The following is a 21,294-nucleotide window of genomic DNA, read 5'->3' as shown; positions in this document are numbered from 1 at the left end:
CTCAATAACTAGCACTTATTATAATGCATTTTTACTTTCAAGTATTTCGAAACGTTTCTGAGGCACACTTTAGCATTTAATTACATCTGCTTCCCCCCCCTCAATTTTTCTTAAACTTGAGCGTATTATCACATGAATATATGTATTTTTGAGTATGTTGTTTGCCATTTAACATTTTATTTGAATGTATATACTTTGAATTATGCAAATTTAAACAATACCATGGCATTTTGCTAATGTGGCTATCTATGGATATTGATTACTCACAACCTCTTTTTTGAGATCTTCATATCAAAATAATTATTTGATAATCGATTGTATAACTCTACGGTTAATCTATAGTTTATATTACATGTACTATTTTTAGTACTGAGATTTTTAGTACTGAGCAGCTTATATACAGAAGTTATGTGTATGAAGAAGGTAATATGTATATACATTCATTTGCATACATTTTAAAATGTTTTACTTTTTTGTTAATTTTGTAATCAAATGCTATTTTCTAAACAAAACTAATATTTTAAGGCTATTTTTATGAAAGGCCACATTACCACTCATTTTTTTATTCGAGTCATTATGCAATGTCGCCACATTTTTATTAATAGTATCCTAAGTAATAAATATTTCGTAACTTTGAGTTCAGAATCGATTCAACAACATTTTAACGAATGTAATTGTCAAGTTTTAAACTTAAATATTGATTATTAACAAAGTTATTGTGTAAAATGTAACTGAGGTGCCATAATACCACCTTCTCCTCTATTAATAGAAGACTATCCTTTTCATATTTTATTTTATTTCTTCTTTATGTTTTTCTTTACATATTCCCTTCGAGTACCTTTTTTTAATATATGTAGGTATATCTCTCAATATTCGCTCAAATGAGAAAAATAAAAAAAAGATATTGGCTGGAGGCAGTCTTATCGTTAAAATACATATATTTCGAAGAATTTCGGTATACCGCATTTTAAAATCTTAAACCTGTTCTTATAAACTATTTCGCGTTGTTGCACCATTTGTGCGAGCCGTGAACTTGAATCTTTCTGTCTACTTTGTGCCTTGTCCATTTGATTTACATACATTGTGCACTCAGATGTCTATACGAGCCAGCATATTTGCGTGCCAGCTGGCTACTCGTTTTGTTCTTCTTTATGCAAAAATACGCGTGGGGAAAGTTTTCCGATAGCACGGTGAATTCTTCCGCGCATGCAGGCACTTCCATAAAGAAACTTCTCCTTGATTTTACATTCCTTATCGAATTCGAAGACAATCTTGCGGGAAATTTTGTTTCAAACGTTTATTTGCCATGTGTGTCTTTTGTGATATTTAATGTCAAATATCTTAAATATTTACATATAACGCTCACTTAAATTCATATTAACATTTACATGATTTAATTTCATTTAAATTGTTTTGCCGATTTGTTAAATGCTTGACATTTTTACTTTATTATTCAAAAAAATTACAAAATTATGTTCGGATTTTTTGAAACACTTTGTATATCCTGATGGACCAGATACAATTTCATATCCTAGTAACACTTTTTTACTTTTCACTTTTATCGCCGCAATTAATTTTTTTCTCGACGTGATGCTGAAAACACACGCACTGTAAATTCATCAAATTTATGTCAAAAAATTATTCCACGCATGGAAATTACATAGCTTGGCAAGGCAATTAAAGTACAAAAGAGTAAAAGACGCAAAAATGGATAGTTTAATACAATTGAAACACATTTTTCGAAAAATCAATATTTATTTAATTGTAGTTTTACACAAAACGAGTGTTTATTGGATAAATGAAATATACATATACAATACATATAAATGGTTACATGAAGATTAAAATGTTTAGTCCAAAGAAAATGTCACTACAATGCTTGCAAGCACATTTCTCTGTATACTTATAATCATGATGGCATCCGTAATCGTATTATTTGTTTTTCGAGAAATTTACTCTTAATGTTTGTGAAAACATTTTTAGCGAATGGTTAACAAAATAGTACGTTGAGCCAAAAAGTTCAATGCGATTATTGACAGAATATTTCCGAGGGCAACCATAGACGATCTGATTGCGCAATTGTGCTTTTGTTGCGTCAAAGTACGACTGCATTCTGGCTACAATCATAACGGTTATACAACGGTGGTGTATGCTTGTTGAAAATTAATTACACGTGGCAAAGCGCGATAAAATCACCAATGTAAAATTTAAAAGATATGCTGACCGAGATCTCACGATAACACGTAATTGCCCCAGTTACGTTTTTCGCGTGTCATTAATAGCAAAAATTTTACTGCAAAAATTTACTGCCCTCCTATTTTCTTTTTCACTATTGTTATTTATATAGGGTGTATCTAAAATAACGTACACTAATCATTCAGTGCTATTCCTAATAAAAAACTGAGTCGAAAAGTCCTTTACCATTTTGTAATTTTTGCAATAGTTAACAAGATATTAATTATAAAAAATTGCTGTGAATATGGGTTTTCAATAATTTTTTACTCAAATACTATCAACTTTACAGACAAACTGCTACAGATAAAAATGGGTTATTTTCTTCTCATAAAGTTATGAGAATTTTTTTAGAATTTTTTCAGCATTTTTTATTATCGTATTTTCTCATGTTGGTAAAAATAAGAAAATGTAATACTAAAAAGTTAATAAAAAATTCTGAAAAAATTCTTAAAGTTTTATGAGAAGAAAATTAACTTTTGTCTGTTGCAGTTTTTCTGTAAAGTTGATAGTATTTGAATAAAAAATTATTGAAAACCAATATTCAGCGATTTTTAGAAATTAATATCTTGTTAACTATTGCAAAATGGTACAGGACTTTTCGACTCAGTTTTTTATTAGGAATAGCACTGTATATATAGTGTACGTTATTTCAGATACACCCTGTATGGTTTTTGATACATTGTTTGAAGGAATAAATTTTGCGTATCGTAAAATAAATATTTACTAGCTTTCGTAGCCACATGAGATAAATCTAATATCTAATCAACGATTAGCGTAAAAATCTGTAATTTATGTTACTGTAGACTATATATCTACCTCGCGTAGATATGCTTTTTTTTGACAAATATATTATGATGATATTAGTTTATTGCACAAATTGTTTAAATATACACATTTTAATGAAAACTGATACACAAACAACATGCATCGCCATCGATTATCTAAATTATCAATATTATAATATAACAATGTCAATTTTATTTTAAAATTTTCCAATTAATTTATTAACAAATCAACAATCACTCACACAAAAACGTAATAAAAGTTTACGAGCGACTGTCGTATTTGCTTTCCGAACAAGGAGAATTAATTGAAGCGATGAGTGGTAATACTCGGGACGTGATTTTGCGCACGTAACGCCCTGATCCCTTCGATCCTTCGTACGGCGTGGTCGTGTCCTTCAAAAGGGAATGAATCCAAATAATTGATAAAAAGGTTTCGCTGGAACCCCCGGCTATCTCAGTCCGGAGGTACTGAAGAAGGAGCCATACGGAAAACCAGTCGACATATGGGCGTGCGGTGTCATACTGTACATCCTCCTGGTCGGTTATCCGCCCTTTTGGGACGAAGATCAGCATCGGCTCTATGGGCAGATCAAGGCCGGATCGTACGATGTATGTATTATACGATTTATTTAGTTTCTTTTTAGCTATATATTTTAAATTTATTGAAAACAACATTTTCGATTTTTTACATTTACTTGTGTAATTATCTCATTATCTGTATTATAAGAATTATAACTAACGTTTTTACGTTTGTTTTGTGTATAGTATCCGAGTCCAGAATGGGACACCGTCACGCCGGAAGCCAAGAACCTTATCAATCAGATGTTGACGGTGAATCCAGGAAAGAGGATCACTGCCAGCGAGGCACTGAAGCATCCATGGATCTGTGTAAGTTTATCTTATCGAAGCAAACAATTTCGTTCAAATTTATATTACACGTTTACATAATTCAGAAAGTAACTTAATCATATTAGAATATTAGATCGTATCATATTAGATTACTAGCAAAGAGATCTTATTGCACGCGAGTATCGCATTTCTATATCTATGTAATACTACGTAATGTACCGTACGTCATATATATATATATGCAATACATTTTTTTATACATTAAAATATGATAGTTATTTAAATTGGATACATGAAAAATGTATATAGACTGATAAAATAATAAGATATACGTATACTTTTATCGATAATAGTAACGCAAGTCAAATGGACAACAACCGTTTGTTTTTTTATATTCTCAAGCATTATTGTTATTCATGTTGACATAGCTTGTCTCTTCTCTGCATAAATAGAATTTTATTTTTAGCGGAACGTGCGAAACTTAAAATTTAATCTCGAATAACTTGTATCATTCTCTTCGGACGATGCCTGATATCGTTTCCTGTTTACTTTGTGTTTCAGCAACGTGAGCGTGTTGCATCTGTGGTGCATAGACAAGAGACCGTGGATTGCTTGAAGAAATTCAATGCAAGGCGCAAGTTAAAGGTGAGTTTTTCACTCAAAAGTTTTGTCCTATATATACGTTTATTCAACGTAATTACGTATCATTGCCTTAAATTTCACTGTATCTGCCTGATAATTATATGATTTCGGAATTTTCCATTATGAATTCGTGGTTTGTTATTTAAATGGCTCGGCGGTTATTTCGAAAACCAGTTACTGGGCAATAAATGAAAATACATTTTTCTATTTTGCGTGAAACAGTAAAATTAAAAATAAAAACTTGGACTTTTCATGAATATTATGCGAATTTAAGCGTTTAAAAATATAAAATACTTTATACTCATTCGGATAAACAATCGTTTTGTTATCTTCCGTAATTTTACCGTTTCCAATTTATTGCGTTTGTCTTAATTAGTAGTCGGATTGTATTTGATCCAAATAATCGTTAAATCACGATAAATGGAAATTGAAATTCGCAAGAGGTTCATTTCGGGAAATATACGAATATTGTATAGGAATGGTATAGGTACGAATATAGGCTTTTATCAGAGTTGTCGAGAGATTTGTCGAAATTTGTTTGATTCGCGATTATCAATTACTAATTTTATAGTTCATGGATATGTATAGTATGACGATAATCGCGCCGTAAATTCTCATTCTCGCCTGCCGCAAAATCTCATATATTAGCTCCGACCATTTACAAATGCAAATTCCATTATGTCCGCTTATCACATTGCGGTCTGGATTGCGTCCGTGGCGCAGAGCTGCGGATGTTAGTAACATCTGTAAAATTAGAACATCATGACGCATCGTGGCCGGAGGTATTGTAAATTCTTATCAATTCTTTCTCGGGTAGAATCATCGAATGAGGTCAATTTCACGAAATATATATTATAACATTTCAAGAAATCTGCTAAACTTCTGTTAAAATGTAAATTATATATGTGAAAAATATCTCGAGAAGAAGAAATTTTTTATACATATAAATTTTATTTTTCGCAATAACATAGTTCTGTGCATCTACATAATTCTTTTTTTTATTGATGAATAATTAATAAAAATTGTTACTTTTATCTATTTACGGTTTCAAGATTCTATAGTTTTAAAAAAGCCGCTTTTTTCAAATTGCTGGAAAAAACCGGAAAAATTTCGGTTTTTTTCCGAAAAACTGATTTTTTAGAAAAATTGCTGTTTTTGCTATGTAAAAGACATAATAAGTAACTTCTAAATTCCTTTATAAAATTAATGCGATCTATGAAATTATGTAGCATTATTTTTATTAAAATTTTTTAGTTATCCTTCTATTTTTATAGTAAAACCTAATCTAACCTTTCTTTAGTATATGGCAAAGCTTAAGACAGATTTTTAACTCTAGTTTGCCACACTGGTATAATGAACTCCTGAAGTGTCTCTTTGTAGTTTATATTTTTCCAATATTTTGTTACGAATCCAGTTTAAATCCAAATTATTTTCTAGACCTATTATTATCATATAAATATGATGTTTGGACTCTATATTTTTAATTCTTGCATTAATGGTGCAATAGTATATGTTTTATTGAATACATTATGTGACCTTAATCTTTTATACAATTTCAAAATTTCTGTTAACTTATCCCACTGTGTACTCTATACGCAATTATTTTCTTTACGGAAAGAACCGAGAAGCAAACGTGATAGATTTTACGAGCACACGTGAATTTTTCCAAAATGAATTTTTCTACCCTTGGGAAAAAAAACCGAAAAAATTCGCGGAAAAATTGGAAAAATTGGGTTTTTTCCGATCCTTTAAAACTATACAAGATTCTATTATACTAACATTTCAATATTAAAACAATCGACATTTCAAGTGATTTATGATTTATGATAGAAAAGTAATTGAAAAGTGGAAAAAATTAGTGAAGAGTTTCGAAAATTTTTAAAGCAAAGTGATGAGCTGTCGATTCGATCAAGAATCGATGATGTCTCCCTACCTAGTCGTTCCTACGGCACTGTTCGACAAGTCACTGACGATTAAATGATGGCACGCATCGAGCAGTACGACTCTACTTGTCGTTGCAATCGCCGTCTCTCGAGTCTCGACGCGGTGTACGAGAGCAGAGAGTGCCGCTTTTGTGTGAGAGCCACGTGTGTTATAACGTTCGTTCACCGTTATCGGAATGCGTCGAAAACTTGAAGCACGTGCGAGGACAAACGCGTATCCCTCCCAAAGGATTTCGATTTAATTGACTGTGAAACTGAGAATGCAAGAATTCCGCGAAACATTAAACGTTTGTATAAAAGATGGACATCGGAAAGAACGTGAAAAATTCAATTATCTCTTAAATTTCATTTGATTTCGTTGATTTTATCGAGAATTAGCGTTTAAGTGAGCAGTGCGATTTATAATATATTTTTTTAGTACAATTAATTGTAATTCTTGTTCTAATGATTATATAGTTGATGACACATTTACAAATTTTTTTTTAGATACAGAATTTCGCAAACGCGAACTCTAATAACTTTTTATAATACATATTTATTTTAATTGTCACTGTAATTTATTCCTTTAAATTCTTATTATATGTTCTTATTATATGTAAAGTTTTTGTCGTTTAAATTTTCTTATATTGTATTTGTATGTTGAGCTAGAAGTTTTGAAGGAAAATATATCTCAAATTTCATATTTTAACAAAATTACGCGGTTTTTAATTAATTTTAATATTCATAAAAATATTAGATATATATTAAACCAATTATCTTTATTAAATGTGTATCACAAAGATTCATATACCATTTGCTTTTTTAATGTAAAACTACACTTAGTTAACTACAGCAATGCTTATTTAATTGGAACATTGGTTTGTAAGAATTATATCCTTGTAAATTACGAGCAGAATTGGATACGCAATTTCGACCTATTTCTTCATGCTTACAGTCTCAATTGAACGATATAATCACGACAACACTGATAGTAGTCGTTCAATGCCTGAACAAAGCGCAAAGAAAACGTTTCATTATTTGATATGAACGACGATGTATGAACGGTTATTAAACGTCCAACAATAATGGCTCGTAATCGCGATTAAACAACACGTGCGCAAGTCTTATCGTTCAAGTGCATAATATTTAAATCGGTACATATGGTTACTGTGGTTAATATGGTAACATACGGTTATACAATTCAATAGCGTTTTTAATATCGGGAATAAAGTATGTTTCTTTATAAACGAGAAAAAAGGTATTGGCTCTTATAGAAAGATATTGATGTTTTATGTTAGAAAAGTCATGATTACTTAAAAATTTAATTAAATAATTTCTTTACGCGCGCGCGCGTGTGTGTGTGTGTGTGCCGGTTGAATATTTTTGACATGAAATAATAAAGAGATATTATTATAGAGATATTGTTATATTACATTTGCTGAAACTAAGCTGTAACTTCGTATACCAAATGGATTTTAATGTCGTTGAAAAACGACATTACTGTAATGTGTAATAGATCATTTTCATGCGTTCAGATGAGAATAATACGTTTCGAAACCGGCTCGAATTACATTAAAAGTATTAAAATTTGCTTCTCTCGCAAATGTACTTGATATCGTTATCTTAATAACAGTCGACGACAGCAAGCGCGCAAAATCGATCAAGTTCATGTTCGTCTATACCCTTGCGTGACGTAATTATAATTGGGTACCTAGGTTAATTATATATAGCATTTATTTAGTCACAGCGATCGTATTTTTTGCGCGAGGTGAAGTTGCCTCTGTGAGAATCAAATATCACGGCAAGCCAATTATCAAGCTCCTCCGTAATGAAATGAATGACTAGCCGGTAAACTTTATAAGCATTTGAAAATTGTAATTTCAATAATACTATCAATAATACCTTGTTTCTTTTTAATTTTCATTTATAATCGTTTATTTATATTCTATCAAATAATATTAAAAACAAAATATAATTTTGAAAATAAATGCTTCTTTTTTTATATTGATAAAAAATTGTTTCATTGTTAATCAGTGAAATCGATGTGCAATCATGTAACAATGATAGAATTATCTCTTTTGCTTTGCATGGCGTTGATAAAGATACCGTTTTTTTTTCCTCACGATTTTAGCGCAACAATAATGATTTGATTTTGTCAATATTATGCAATAACAATAGATAAATCCATGTTTATGTAAAACAGTAAATTATAATATAAATTAGAAAATTTCTAATTTATATTATAATTTACATTACTTCACTTGGAGAAATTGATAATGCGATTTTGTTTTGTCATAAAAGACAAATTACCTTATAATATTATCAATTTATATTCATTATTAGAGACTCAATAAATTTTGAGACACTTACGAGGCCTTGCTCTTCTATCGTGTTTCTTCAAGTTCCAGTTTTATCGAAATCGTAGTAGCGAACTCGCGTTAGAGGCAAGTAATCAGTCAAGCACATAGAAATGACAGGGACGTCAAAGTAACCATCTGAATACTGATTAAAATCTGACTCATAAAAGTGCAAATGCCTAGGAAGTTTAATGACACCCTCCGCTTGTTCGTTCGTTTGTTCTCGCGCAGATTGAGACATGCGAGCACTGAAGAATAAATTTATGTTGTACAGACAATAGGAGGCAACCGTGTCCGAAGTAATGAAATTTTAATCACTGTCAGTTTGACGTCTGGCAACGTGCTATCGTTCGCCTTAGCGTTAGGTACGGTGAAAGTATAATAACGAATATCGATAATATGACATCTTCACGATATTTATATTGTGTGTGTTCGCTATACACAGAATGATGTAGAATTATTTAGGACTGCGAAACATTCCATATATTTTTAAGTATAACAACACACCCATCGATTTGCACAGGTCGAATGATTTTCAATTAGCGTTTACTATTACTCTGTATATTTCTAAAAGCAATAATAGGGGTAAAGATTGATATAGATCAAACGATGAAAGGAGAGAAGTGTTTTAGTTTTTGTGTAAAAACGCTTTTACATCGTTTTATGACAAAAATGAAATATCCGTTTTAATATGGAATAGTTTGGTGACAAGAAGTAAAAATTAATTGTTTTACCTTTCCTTTAAAAGGATTACTATTTGTTTTTAATTCAATTATTGATATATTAGGTTGTCAAATATCTCCCTTCCGCTTTTTTGTCTTTTGAATTTCGCGGCTATGTACAAAGCGCTACAGAGGTCGTATCTGGCAATACTATACACCATTTCAAAGGTCTTGACATAACCTACAAAACGACGCTATGCATGATTAGTTTGGATATTGCGTTCAACAGTTATAGACGTGTAAACATGGAGTTCACTAACGCCGAAATTCGCGCTATTTCGTTGATGACTCGTCAGAAGCTACGGGAGCTCGGATGGGAGGTTTTATCGCATCCACCATATAGCCCGGACATAGCGCCAAGTGATTACCACCTGTTCTTGTCCATGGCGAACGCCCTTGGTGGTGTAAAGTTGAACTCAATACAGGATTGTGAAAAGTGGCTGTCCGAGTTCTTCGCAAGTAAGGAGGGGGGCTTCTACGAGGGGGGTATTATGAAGTTGCCGTCTAGATGGAAACAGATTATCGAACAAAACGGCGCATATTTGAACTAAATCCGATCACTGTAACACTTTTTAAAGAGCAATAAAGCGGAAGGGAGATATTTGACAACCTTATATTATCATTGTTCGTCGTGTGTAATATTCTTAATTAATTTAAACGCATTAAAAAGTATGTAACTAATGCGCAAATTCGTAGTTGCTAGTTTGTCCAACATTTAGTGTGATTAACTAACAAGGGAAGTTTCACAACTGTCCGGAACCGATTTGATTCTCCATAAAATATGTTGTAAAACACGAAAATCTAAGAGACACGTATTTTTTTATATGTGCGCTAATTCATGTTTAAGAGGTGAAACACCTCTTGTTATGAAGAAAAAAAATTTTTTAAATTTTTGTTAACAATTGTTAAACAAAAAAATTTTTTTAATTTGTTTTTCTTCACAACATTGAAGTACTCTTGAAACCGTACAACTTTTGCTTAAAAAATTTTTTTCTATCTTTTATACTTCCGACGATATTCGCCTCGAAAGAAAAATATCGTTTTTTTTTTCAAAGGGGTGTTTCACCCCTTAAACATGAGTTAGCGCACGTATAAAAAAATACGTGTCTCTTAGATTTTCGTGTTTTATAACATATTTCATGGAGAATCAAATCGGTTCCGGACAGTTGTGAAACTTCCCTTGTAAGTCAGATTTATTAAAATTCCTAAAGAGAGAGAGAGAAGAAGTAAAAGAGATAAAATTGCACTTTTATGACTGTGAAATATTGAATGAGGTTGGAAATTCGCTAAGTGTATCTTTAAAATAACCGTGAATAAGAGCATAAAGATTTTCTTTTAAATTATGCGGTCAGTAAGTTGTTGCCGTGTAAAAATTTGACTTAATAAAAACAAATTTCGGGATTAATGTAATTTTGTGACGCTATTTTGAAATTTGATAATATTCTACTTACTCGTGTAAGAGATATAGATGATATCGATAAATCTCTATCAAGACTTTGTTATTTAATTAGTCGCGTAATTCGAATGTAAAACGGAAATGAGCAATGTTACTAATCGGGCGTGATTTGAAACAGACGGGCGAGATAAAATATCGTTTCATTTTAGAGATAACAGACGTGGAATATCCGTCCGAACACATTTGCGAATCTCCGATTCGCTCGTCCGACGGACAGGCTTATTACATAAAGTTCGGCGACGCATCTCGAACTGTTTGCTATGGAACACAGTGAAATGTTGTCATTCTGTGCGACAATGTTCCCAACTTGCCGCGAATGTCACCGAGCTTGATGAAAGACGAGAGTTTACGAGTAAACTTCAACCCGAAACTCTGTATAATCATTCGACCTCACTCTTAAGGTCGCCTATCAGTCGCGGACTCGCTTGTCTTCGAATTATTTCCCGTAATTAAAAGCCTATCATGATGCGGTAGTTTTTGAACTTTTCCCAAACATTTATCATAATCGTGCACACGATTGACTCCTATTGATCTTTTTGCATCAAATTATAATAGATTAATCAATAGCTTAACCTAATATTCTATATGTACATGTGATAGTATACATTCTATTTTTGATGTCTTTTTATTAATGCTATTTTTATTTTATTTTTATGAAAGAACAAAATTTTCTACTGCCATCAAGAATTTTCTATCTTTTCTATCCTTTTACGTCATCATGTTTGTTTTACTTCACTGATGTTATCTGACCGCGAAAACTAATGGTAATCGTCTTTGCTTTTCACTTGCAGGGCGCTATATTGACGACCATGCTGGCGACGCGGAACTTTTCCAGTAAGTATGATGCACAGGGTAAGTACCTCCGGCCCTCTTCAGCGCTCTACACGGACCACGACAGACAGTACTTTTATATCTTCCGTTAAACTTTACATCTCCATATCTCTGTATACATCCCTTCAACAACCTACCTTAACAAAATTACATCTCTCTCCTTTTCTCCTGTCGTTTATTCGTCTTGCACTTTCGCCACATAGAAGAACTATTCATCTGTCTTTTCGCTCTTTTCGAAAGGTGCTTTATAATGCAGTTGTGCAGTGTCGTTCTTATTAAATATGTTATCTTATAACCACTGTATCACAATGAATAACAAACTGTCAATTTTATCTTGACAGTGTTATGAGGATTGATACAAAATTTTTGCATCAAGTTCTATTGTATTGATATTTTCTGTCTCATAGAAACGACTGCAGAATGGAGCACCTGTGTATATCTTTGCTCGTGCACAGAAATAAACTAGAGTCCTATCTTTGACAACCTTGTATTAAATGATCGAAGGAGCGAGGTTGAGTAAGGAATTAAAAAGTTATAATAACAGCATGATGGTCATGAATAATTGACCGTATCGGTTATCCGAAAATTATTGTTCATGCGAGTTTCGTAGCTAATTAAGCGCATATTATAAACAAATAATCATATTTTATCCTCGCTCACTCGTCATATTGGTTATCACGATATGATGTTCATCCCTACCTATTTCGTATACTTTATATAGTCGATGCACATGGCTCGCACTTCATATCCTGCAAGGACTGTGGCACGTTACCCAGAGCGCAAGAATTTATAATTGTTTACATTGGACATATATGATTTATTTTATGTCGTATAACATAACTTATGTCTATATAACTTATATCTATATAACTTTCGTTGTAGAGGCAAGCAACTATCCCAAATTTTAATCCTTTCGTTGCAGTATCATGTTTTTTTTTTTAAATTACTAGTAAACAAAAATTGTAATTGTATATTGATCACTTTTATTGTGTATCTACGTAAACTATAAATGGTGCAAAGCAACATTTATATTAATAAGAAGATATGTTTATTGTTTATGAAACTATTTCCTGCATTCAAGTGTTTATATATAAGTTTATATATAATTATGAATAATGAAAGGATTAAGAAAATATGTATGTTTATAATTGAGAAGTAAGGTATTGAACTCCACGCACATACACGTTTCTTGCGAAACGAAAATTCTGGGTAACGCAAATTGTCGTCGCAGTGGACTCAAGCAGTTTTCTCTTTCATTGAATCGCCATCGTTATCACTCCATCGAAAAATAATTTGATAGAAGCTAGGCAAATCATTGGATTATCTTGTGTTTCTTCAAAACATTCTTTCAATCGCTATCGTAATCAATCGTTTAATATATCGTGAGTGATCATTTGTCGTAAGAATTACAACAGCACTCGGGGATCTCTGAAAGTTCAATAAAATTTAAATCAGTTAAATTCGCTATGCATCTCTCCGTCTAAACATGTTTGTCAACAAATTTTATCGTCTACACAAAATATTTTATTAAAAATCGCTTATCTGAAATTTCTTATTTATTACGACAAACTTTTTGTCCAAGCTTGTAAGAATAATACCTATATAGGAAACGAAGTTATTAATAAATTGTTGTATTATCGAGGTGTGTTCCCCATTATCCTTAAAATTAGATTTTATAGTCATTTTTTAAATCAACAATTAAAAATTAGGAACACACATACTTGTATTAGAATTTTATGATTGGTGAAAAATGCAAAATCTATACGCAGATTTTATGTCCCGTATTTAAAATGGATAATTGTTTTCTAGATGTTTTACTGGCTTTTCGATTCTCGAGAAAAAATGTACATAAGAATTTCGAAATATGGGAAAACGTGGAAATAATCGGGCGATCTTGTCGTCATAATAATGTTTAATAAAAATTGAATTTCATAAATCACTTATCACGACGCAAACAAGTAGTTTATATTAGATATCACGAAATTGCTAACTGCACGGGACGTATTAAACTTACTACAAAGCTGGTGAAAGTCAGGGCAGAATAATCAATTAATTCAATCCGATCTATTTGTCTCAAAACAGACTACATCGATATCAATTATCTCTAATTTTCAATTATCGATTTCTTAATGTTGTGTGTTGGATCATTAGTAGAATGAACAAATTTTAATTAGAAAGATAATTGGGATAAGGAGATAAACCAACCGGAATTAAGATTTGAAAATAGTAACACAACGCACACAATAATAATTGTATTATTAGAAATGATTTTATTATTGTGCAAAGAAAACGCGTAATTGTGTGTTAAATTGCGACTTTTAAGAATTAGGTATACCGCGAATGTGTGAATAGTTAGCGAAATTGGAAAGATCTATGGAAGGCGAAAAATTTCAACGGATCGAAACGAAAAATAGCTCAACTGTTTCGGTCCACTAGCGAGATTCCCCTATGAATGACTGTACGTTTTATTAATGTTGATTATTTCCATTTTTGTGTCAATGGTTTCCAAACTTCACTTTTCCATCTTTATAATTAATATATCTTCTGTCTCTCTCATTTTTAGAAAGAGAGAGAGAGAGAGAGAGAGAGAGACAGAGAAACAAGTGAACATATTGAGAACATAAAGTTTTTCAAAGATTGGATGAATAATAGAAAAGTATATGCAGTTTTGCTAATTGATATGGAGTCTAGAAGAATTCAATCACAATTAAAATTATAGAAACAACTGCTTAATTTTCCGTTTTTTAAATTAAATAAAGAGAATATATTAATCATTATATTTAATATATTTTAATCATTAAGTTTAGTATATCATCTTTTTTCTGAAAATATTTTTAGTTTGGAAACTCTTGATCATCGGATTGACACAGTCCTAAATAATTTAGAGCAAATTTAGAGCGCTTTTTACCCTTATTCGTGCTACATATATTTGACATTCGAAATATGATAAATGTTTGGAAAGTTAAAATTAGTTTTTAGACATCATTGATATCTTGTCATCGATTTATATAGAAATATTGGAGTATTATATAGATCATTGTTGTATTCTTTAAAGATTGGTAATAAATTATATTGTTAGGAATATGATAATAAATAATCAGTAAGTATAAATACACATAAATAAAAATGTTAATAGAAAGTTATATATTTTATAATTTATGAAAAATTTTTTATAAACAATATTTAGATTTGTATTTTTCGAAGTCCATGTAATACGTACAAAATTAGTAAATTATTACAGAAGTAGTAAAATATATGTAGAAATTACAAATTAAAAAAAAAGGAAATTTTTTAAAATAAGCAACATTCTCAGCTGTGATTTGTGCAGCATTAATTCCAGTTTTTACATAAAAATGAATCTGCTCTTTTAAGAGCGAATATGGGTCATTATAAACATTGCATATATGCATACATATATGTATATGTACACATCTCGCTACTATTTGCTCGAATAGCGTAAATACATGTGGATTCGTTCCACACCTGTAATAGTTGTTTGACAGATAATATGTCACGTTATGTATGGCATATGCATCTATACATATATGTATGTACATATGTATGTACGTATATGTATAGCAACCGAAGAATATCCCTAGAGTGTGCCTCGACTCTCGCCCCTTGCCCCTCTTTTTAGATTGACAAGTAGCTAAGCATCTTGCATTAGTAGATTCGATGATACACGTGTACCATGTATCTGTATAACACACGTGCGTTTTATCTTTTACAATCGGTGTTAGAGTATGTACCTATACGTGTCTATGTCTATTTTTGTCATTTTTAATGATATTTCAAGGATATGCTCACATATTTATAGAATGTCGGGGATAGTTTGCATAGTTCGTCGCGAATTGCTGGATTAAACAATTACACAAATCGAAGACTATTTTGAATCGAGAATTTACATGATAATGAAAAATTCTGCGATATCCTTAGGCCTGAAAAACTTTCTATTGTGACAAAAAATTAATTCATCTATTTCGGAAAAAGGATTAAAACATGATATGATTGGTATTTATGTTCAAATATCATTTGATACAGGATATGCCAGATTTTTCTTCTGTCTTGCTGCAATTGAGAATTAAGACTGTGCAGTTTATAGTTTGTACAACGCTATATGCTTGTAGATAAACGTAGAATTTTTTATCTACAAAACGTCTCGGTTAAACTTGGATATCTTATTTTTTTTTTTAGATCTGTTGTTATATTTCGCAGTCTTAATAAACAATTATTTGCGGTTTTTTTAAATTTTATGCAAATTATTTCTCTAATATTATATAAAAGTATAATGTACGTAATAATTCAACTAAAGGATCATCGATTTTTCAAAATATCTTATATTTCGAAGTATCATTTTTGCGGTAAAAAATTTTTTGTCACCAGTTATTTTCTAATACTCGATCTTGTATACTGTGGCGGAAAATTGTTCTCGAGTGAGATGATACCGTTTTTATTTACATACGAACGGCTCTTCTCTTTCATATGCCCATCCTCGTTCTACATTTGGCGCGAATCTTTGTTCGAGTGACTGCGAAACAATTAACTCCCGTGTCTTGAGTTTTCTTCTAATGCCCTCCTTCCTCCCTTTTTCCCCTCCCTTTTTCTCTCTCTCTCTCTCTCTCTCTCTCTCTCTCTTTCTCTCTCGTAGAAACCGTCGCCAAAGCTCGAACTTTGACTTTAATTAAATTTATTTTATCGCCTTGAGCCGACTCTCGAACTGTAAGCTCTTCCAACTTTTCCGCGCTCCCCTCTTGGCACGCGACTTCATTCCCCACTTCGGCTTTACCTTTTGTTTTTGGGAGAGGGAGAAAGGCTATTATCCTTGAGCTTTTGGCACACTGTTATTATGAAAATCGGCTTTAAGAGCTCCGCGACAAACTCCGAACGAAATACAGATCGAGAGTTATCGATGGTTTGTTTAGTCGAATTGCTTTTCACGTCGTATCTTGATCGAGACAACTTATGATAGAAGAACCGGTCTTGCAAAAATAATAACTGTCGAAAATCTGTTTGAAGAAACAATATTACATTTTATATCACGCGTTAATAAATTTGATCGGGCGGCGAAAAGCTGACGTGAAAAGCGAGCTTAACTTTCGATTCCATTTCGGTACCCTGGAAAGCAAGTGAAAAATTAAAAAGGAGTCTATCTATCACTATCGAGCGTATATATTTAAATTTCATTTAAATCTCACACGATTGCGTCGTCTGTGATCTAAAACAAACATACGGAATTGGCACACAACGTTCTTCCCAAAACCAATCGTTACGGATCAGTTCCACGTGATTCTCTGCTTTCGTCAGTAGATGCGATTTTGAAGAGAATTTTTTATTCTCTTAATCTCACGATAAAGTCTATGTCGAAGTAACCACATGACAACATTTACTGAATTGTTATGCTAAAGACATCGTTTCAATAAAATTAATATTTCTTTTCTAAGCTATATTTATCGATTCTTTATATTATTTGATTAGTTATCGCATGAGGTAAACTTCTGACAAAATTGATTCGACAGCAATTTGTAAAATTAATCCAAGTATTTTTTTAAACTTTTATAACTAATATTATTAATTGGAGATCGGAATAATATGGATATTTAATGCAAAAATAAAATAATTCATCCTTAAATTTAGGTAGCATCCCAAATGACACTCGCGAAGCTCGCCATATTGAAATATGAAATCTTGATTATATCGTCAGTCGTCATTCCTTACAAATAGATCATTCATGTATAACTCAGTTGATTTAGATAATTCGCGATAACTCGCATTTTCTTTCTCTTTCTGTGAGTCAGTGATAGTGTCGACGATAATTAGCGGAAATTACAGTACTCGTATATTATCACAGGAATTTTCGCGCAGCATTTCATAATGGATCACAAATTGTGTTTTAGATCTTACGACGTGTATGGTAGATCATAGATCCTTTACAAAGGATCATCGATAGATCGACTTGCAGACTCATTCATTATTTTCCGATTGCATATTCACACATCTTAGGTTCTCGTTGCTCGTATTCTCTCCAAAGCAGCAACCATATTCATTAATACATATTAAGAGAAATATTGTCTCTCTCTTGGCGCAACGAAAGAATATAAATTTTACCTTCGTGACACGGTACAAAATATTACATCCTATATGTATGAGAACTTTTCCATAAAGATACACTTATGTACTTTGTAAGTCTTATGTATTTATTGTTGCGATGTGTAAACATCATAGATTGTAGCAATATCCTTCTTAAAATTGGATATTATACAAAGCTAATCTAACATGATTTTCTATTCATTCGCGTGTGTACATAAAAAATATCGCGATATAGTTCAATAAAAAATAAATTATGTAAAAAAGCTTTTAATATAATTTATTGATAAAATTACAGTCTAGGTTTCATGCTAATTCAATTTATACAATGTTTTCTGGGAGCTATAAAGCAAACGTTTAAATCAAGAGTGAGCGTTTCTCGCGGCCATGAATTTTGGGCGCAGTGTAAATTTATGTATTTCTAGCCACGTGTATTTCGCGATTGGCAGAATTGCGCGAATTACGTATGGGTTTATGAATCTCAAACTACGCATAGAATCTTCTCGAGGGTTTCCAGAATCCATGAATCCATGAATTTTCGAACTATAGGGCTTTGCCCGTCTGCCAATGTCCTCCGTTGAGAGAATACGAGCAACCACAGCATTGACGAATAAATCTCTCTCTCTCTCTCTCTCTCTTTTTCTTTTTACATATCTATTTATCTTTACCTTTATCTACTATCTATGACTGATTTTTTTGACGAAGGTAGACCGTAGTGCGCGAAATGGGTCGGAGGTGCAAAATGGATGCGCTTTATTCTTGCGATGATTTTTTTTCGACGCTTCTACTCAATTTGATAATAGAATAGGACTCGAGTGATAAACGATATATCACGCACACACGAATTCTCGAATGTACACAAGACGTTATACACAATATACAATCGATATTATATCATGAGGGACGATCAGTTCGCGAGGAGGACTTCCGGCTGAAATCGAATTTTACCTCGAAAAAACTTCGATAAAAAATATTTTACAATTTATCTCAAAAGTTTATTTTTTAATGTATAAAAATAGAAAAAATATTTCTGTTTTAGAACTTTAGATAAAATGTCCTATATATTATAATTATTTAAAAAAATTATCGCTTATTTTGCAATATTGCTCAATTTTTTTGTTAAATATAAATTAAAATACTATTATGATATTTTATTCCATTTATCATATTTTTATAGCGATATTCTTTATAGCGATATTTTTATAGCGAATTCAATTACAAGACAAGTTTTGATTATTAACGAAAATAATCCGCAATGAAGGTACGTTGTGTTGTTGTTTAAGTCGAACCGGTTGAATGTTTCAATGTTCTTTTATCCGACACAAGAATGAAGTTCTTCATTCCAGGGCCGAATGGCGTTAATCCGGCTTGAAAACGCTGGATCTCCATACGAATCGTCGTCCCTCTCTTGGCATTCTGGCATGCTTTCGCTTTTCGATTCGCTAATTCACGCGTTAACTATTCGTATGTCGTTCTCTGACTCTCTCTTTTTGCTTATGCTTTTTATATCTCGCACGAATGCGTTTGTACATTATACATGTCATATATGGCTTGAGTATTCGCACTAAATACTCTATCTTTTTTTTGCCGAGTATTCTGATTCCAGCAATAATTTTAAAGGGACATTATCTCTCCCAAGCTATTGCAGCTAAATTTGAATTAATTTATTTAGATACTGAAGATAGACGTTAGTATTAAAAGTAAAATAAGATGTTGATGTTTTTTTCCTTGCGATCAAATTAAAAAAATAAATTTTGTTATTTCTCAAATTTTCAACTGTTTTAGGAATGTTAAATATAGATACGAATTCCTAAATAATTTTGTTTCCAGAAAGTGTTGAATCAAAAATGTGTAAAATGTTCTTATTCCGATAGCAATTTCAATGAATCGATACACAGAACCAGAGAGTCGCAAATATTCGTTGACTTTTATGTGATAAAAATACATGCAAAAGATAAGGATTCGTTACTGGTCAGATGGCTACTTCTACTGCGCGAATTTCTGATCGATAACCTGAGAATAATTTCATTTTCATATCTCTAGCAGTTCCACTGCTTTTTCTTTCGTATCAATTTGTCTTCCTTATTAACTCATATCGTCAAACGAACGGACGGATTGATTACATTTGATATATCTTGAGAATCGCGCTTATTTAATTTTTAAAATATTAAAAATGTTGTTTCTATACATTGTTTTATATGTATGGAATACTAAGAGAAAGTTAAAAACATTAATTTATTAAACAGAAGCGTTTTATATTCCAAAATAAATGTCTATAAATAAAGTTTTTAGTAGTAAGTAATAAAAAGAGATTTATATAAGTTAATCTTTATTTTCTATTAAGTTCTTCTAAAATGAAGTAATGCTTAGTATTGTCTCGCGAAACTTGTCAACTTTTCGTTACAATTAGTCGGAAACGAAACCAAAGTTACTTTACACTTTTATGACGCATTTCATCTCTTTTTTCTTTTTAATTTCTTTTAATTTAAGTGCGTTTAAAACATAATTTTTATCACAAGTTGAATGAAATCGTTCTACAGTCCATATCACAATTTGTTCTTCATATCTTGAGCGTGTATTTTAACAACAAGACGATGTGGTAGAAGTCGCTAGTTAAATATTTGTTTCGCTGTACTGAATTGCATGCGTTTACACTCTGTCTTGCATTTTTTAATACTTTATTGACTCACTCAATCCTCGGAAAGTTTCCGAAGAGTTTAGTAAAAGGATACGCATTTGCTGCCTCCACACAAGATATCTATTTGTAAGTGACGCTTTCGTCAAGCACAGTTGTATGTACGTATGTATAGAATTCTGAAGGTATGATTCCATTAGATAAACGAAGTGGGATTATACTCGTTCCAATATTAAAATAAATTGACGCATCGATACAAGTCACGTGAATGAAAACAGTTTATCATAGCATGAACGCATTCACTCCAATGTTTGACTTTTGCGTTGAGTCTTTTTCTGTCTGTTTGTCTTGTCTGATTCGCTTCGTCTTCCTTTGGAATGGTTATTTCCATCATATCCAATCCAATGTACAATCCGATTATACATATATCTTGATTCTCAACGATCTTTAGCTATTTGATTACCACATTTTTGCGTTGTTCATAAATTTGTTCTACTCATTACTTTATTTTAATTTTTCTTAAGAATCCCTATAATACGTATTTGCAAAGTACGGCAAACACTTATTTTAATTCTGCATGTTGAAAACGTAAATAATGAATTATTTATTTATATAGTAATATTAAGGATAAATTTTACAATTGGTAACTAGGCTAAAATAATTAACGAATACAAATTAGAGTCGCACTTGTTAAAGCTAGAATTTGGAAGGAACATGAAATATATAATTGTAAAGAACTGTAAACAATATATGTTATATTCGAAAGATAGAATTTC

The 21,294-nt window shown here is 31.6% G+C and overlaps 1 protein-coding gene across 15 annotated transcripts in view; it reads left to right on the top strand.

Annotated features, from left to right (window-relative positions):
- CaMKII (Calcium/calmodulin-dependent protein kinase II) overlaps window positions 1-21,294 on the top strand; it is a 123,018-nt gene that overhangs the window by 70,007 nt on the left and 31,717 nt on the right. For 11 of the 15 annotated variants that reach the window (XM_018452309.1, XM_018452313.1, XM_018452312.1 and 8 more), the window contains exons 7-10: window positions 3,451-3,629; window positions 3,786-3,908; window positions 4,431-4,514; window positions 11,760-11,820. In XM_018452309.1, coding sequence (XP_018307811.1) covers window positions 3,451-3,629; window positions 3,786-3,908; window positions 4,431-4,514; window positions 11,760-11,820 — 447 coding nt within the window. The remainder of the gene's footprint in view (window positions 1-3,450; window positions 3,630-3,785; window positions 3,909-4,430; window positions 4,515-11,759; window positions 11,821-21,294) is intronic. The other 4 variants (XM_018452310.1, XM_018452315.1, XM_018452308.1 and 1 more) reach the window with 1 other exon arrangement.

Source organism: Mycetomoellerius zeteki, unplaced genomic scaffold, assembly GCF_001594055.1.
Source record: "Mycetomoellerius zeteki isolate Tzet28-1 unplaced genomic scaffold, Tzet1.0 scaffold343, whole genome shotgun sequence".
In the NCBI taxonomy this organism is placed as follows: domain Eukaryota; kingdom Metazoa; phylum Arthropoda; class Insecta; order Hymenoptera; family Formicidae; genus Mycetomoellerius; species Mycetomoellerius zeteki.
This window is presented reverse-complemented; position numbering and strand designations above follow the sequence as displayed.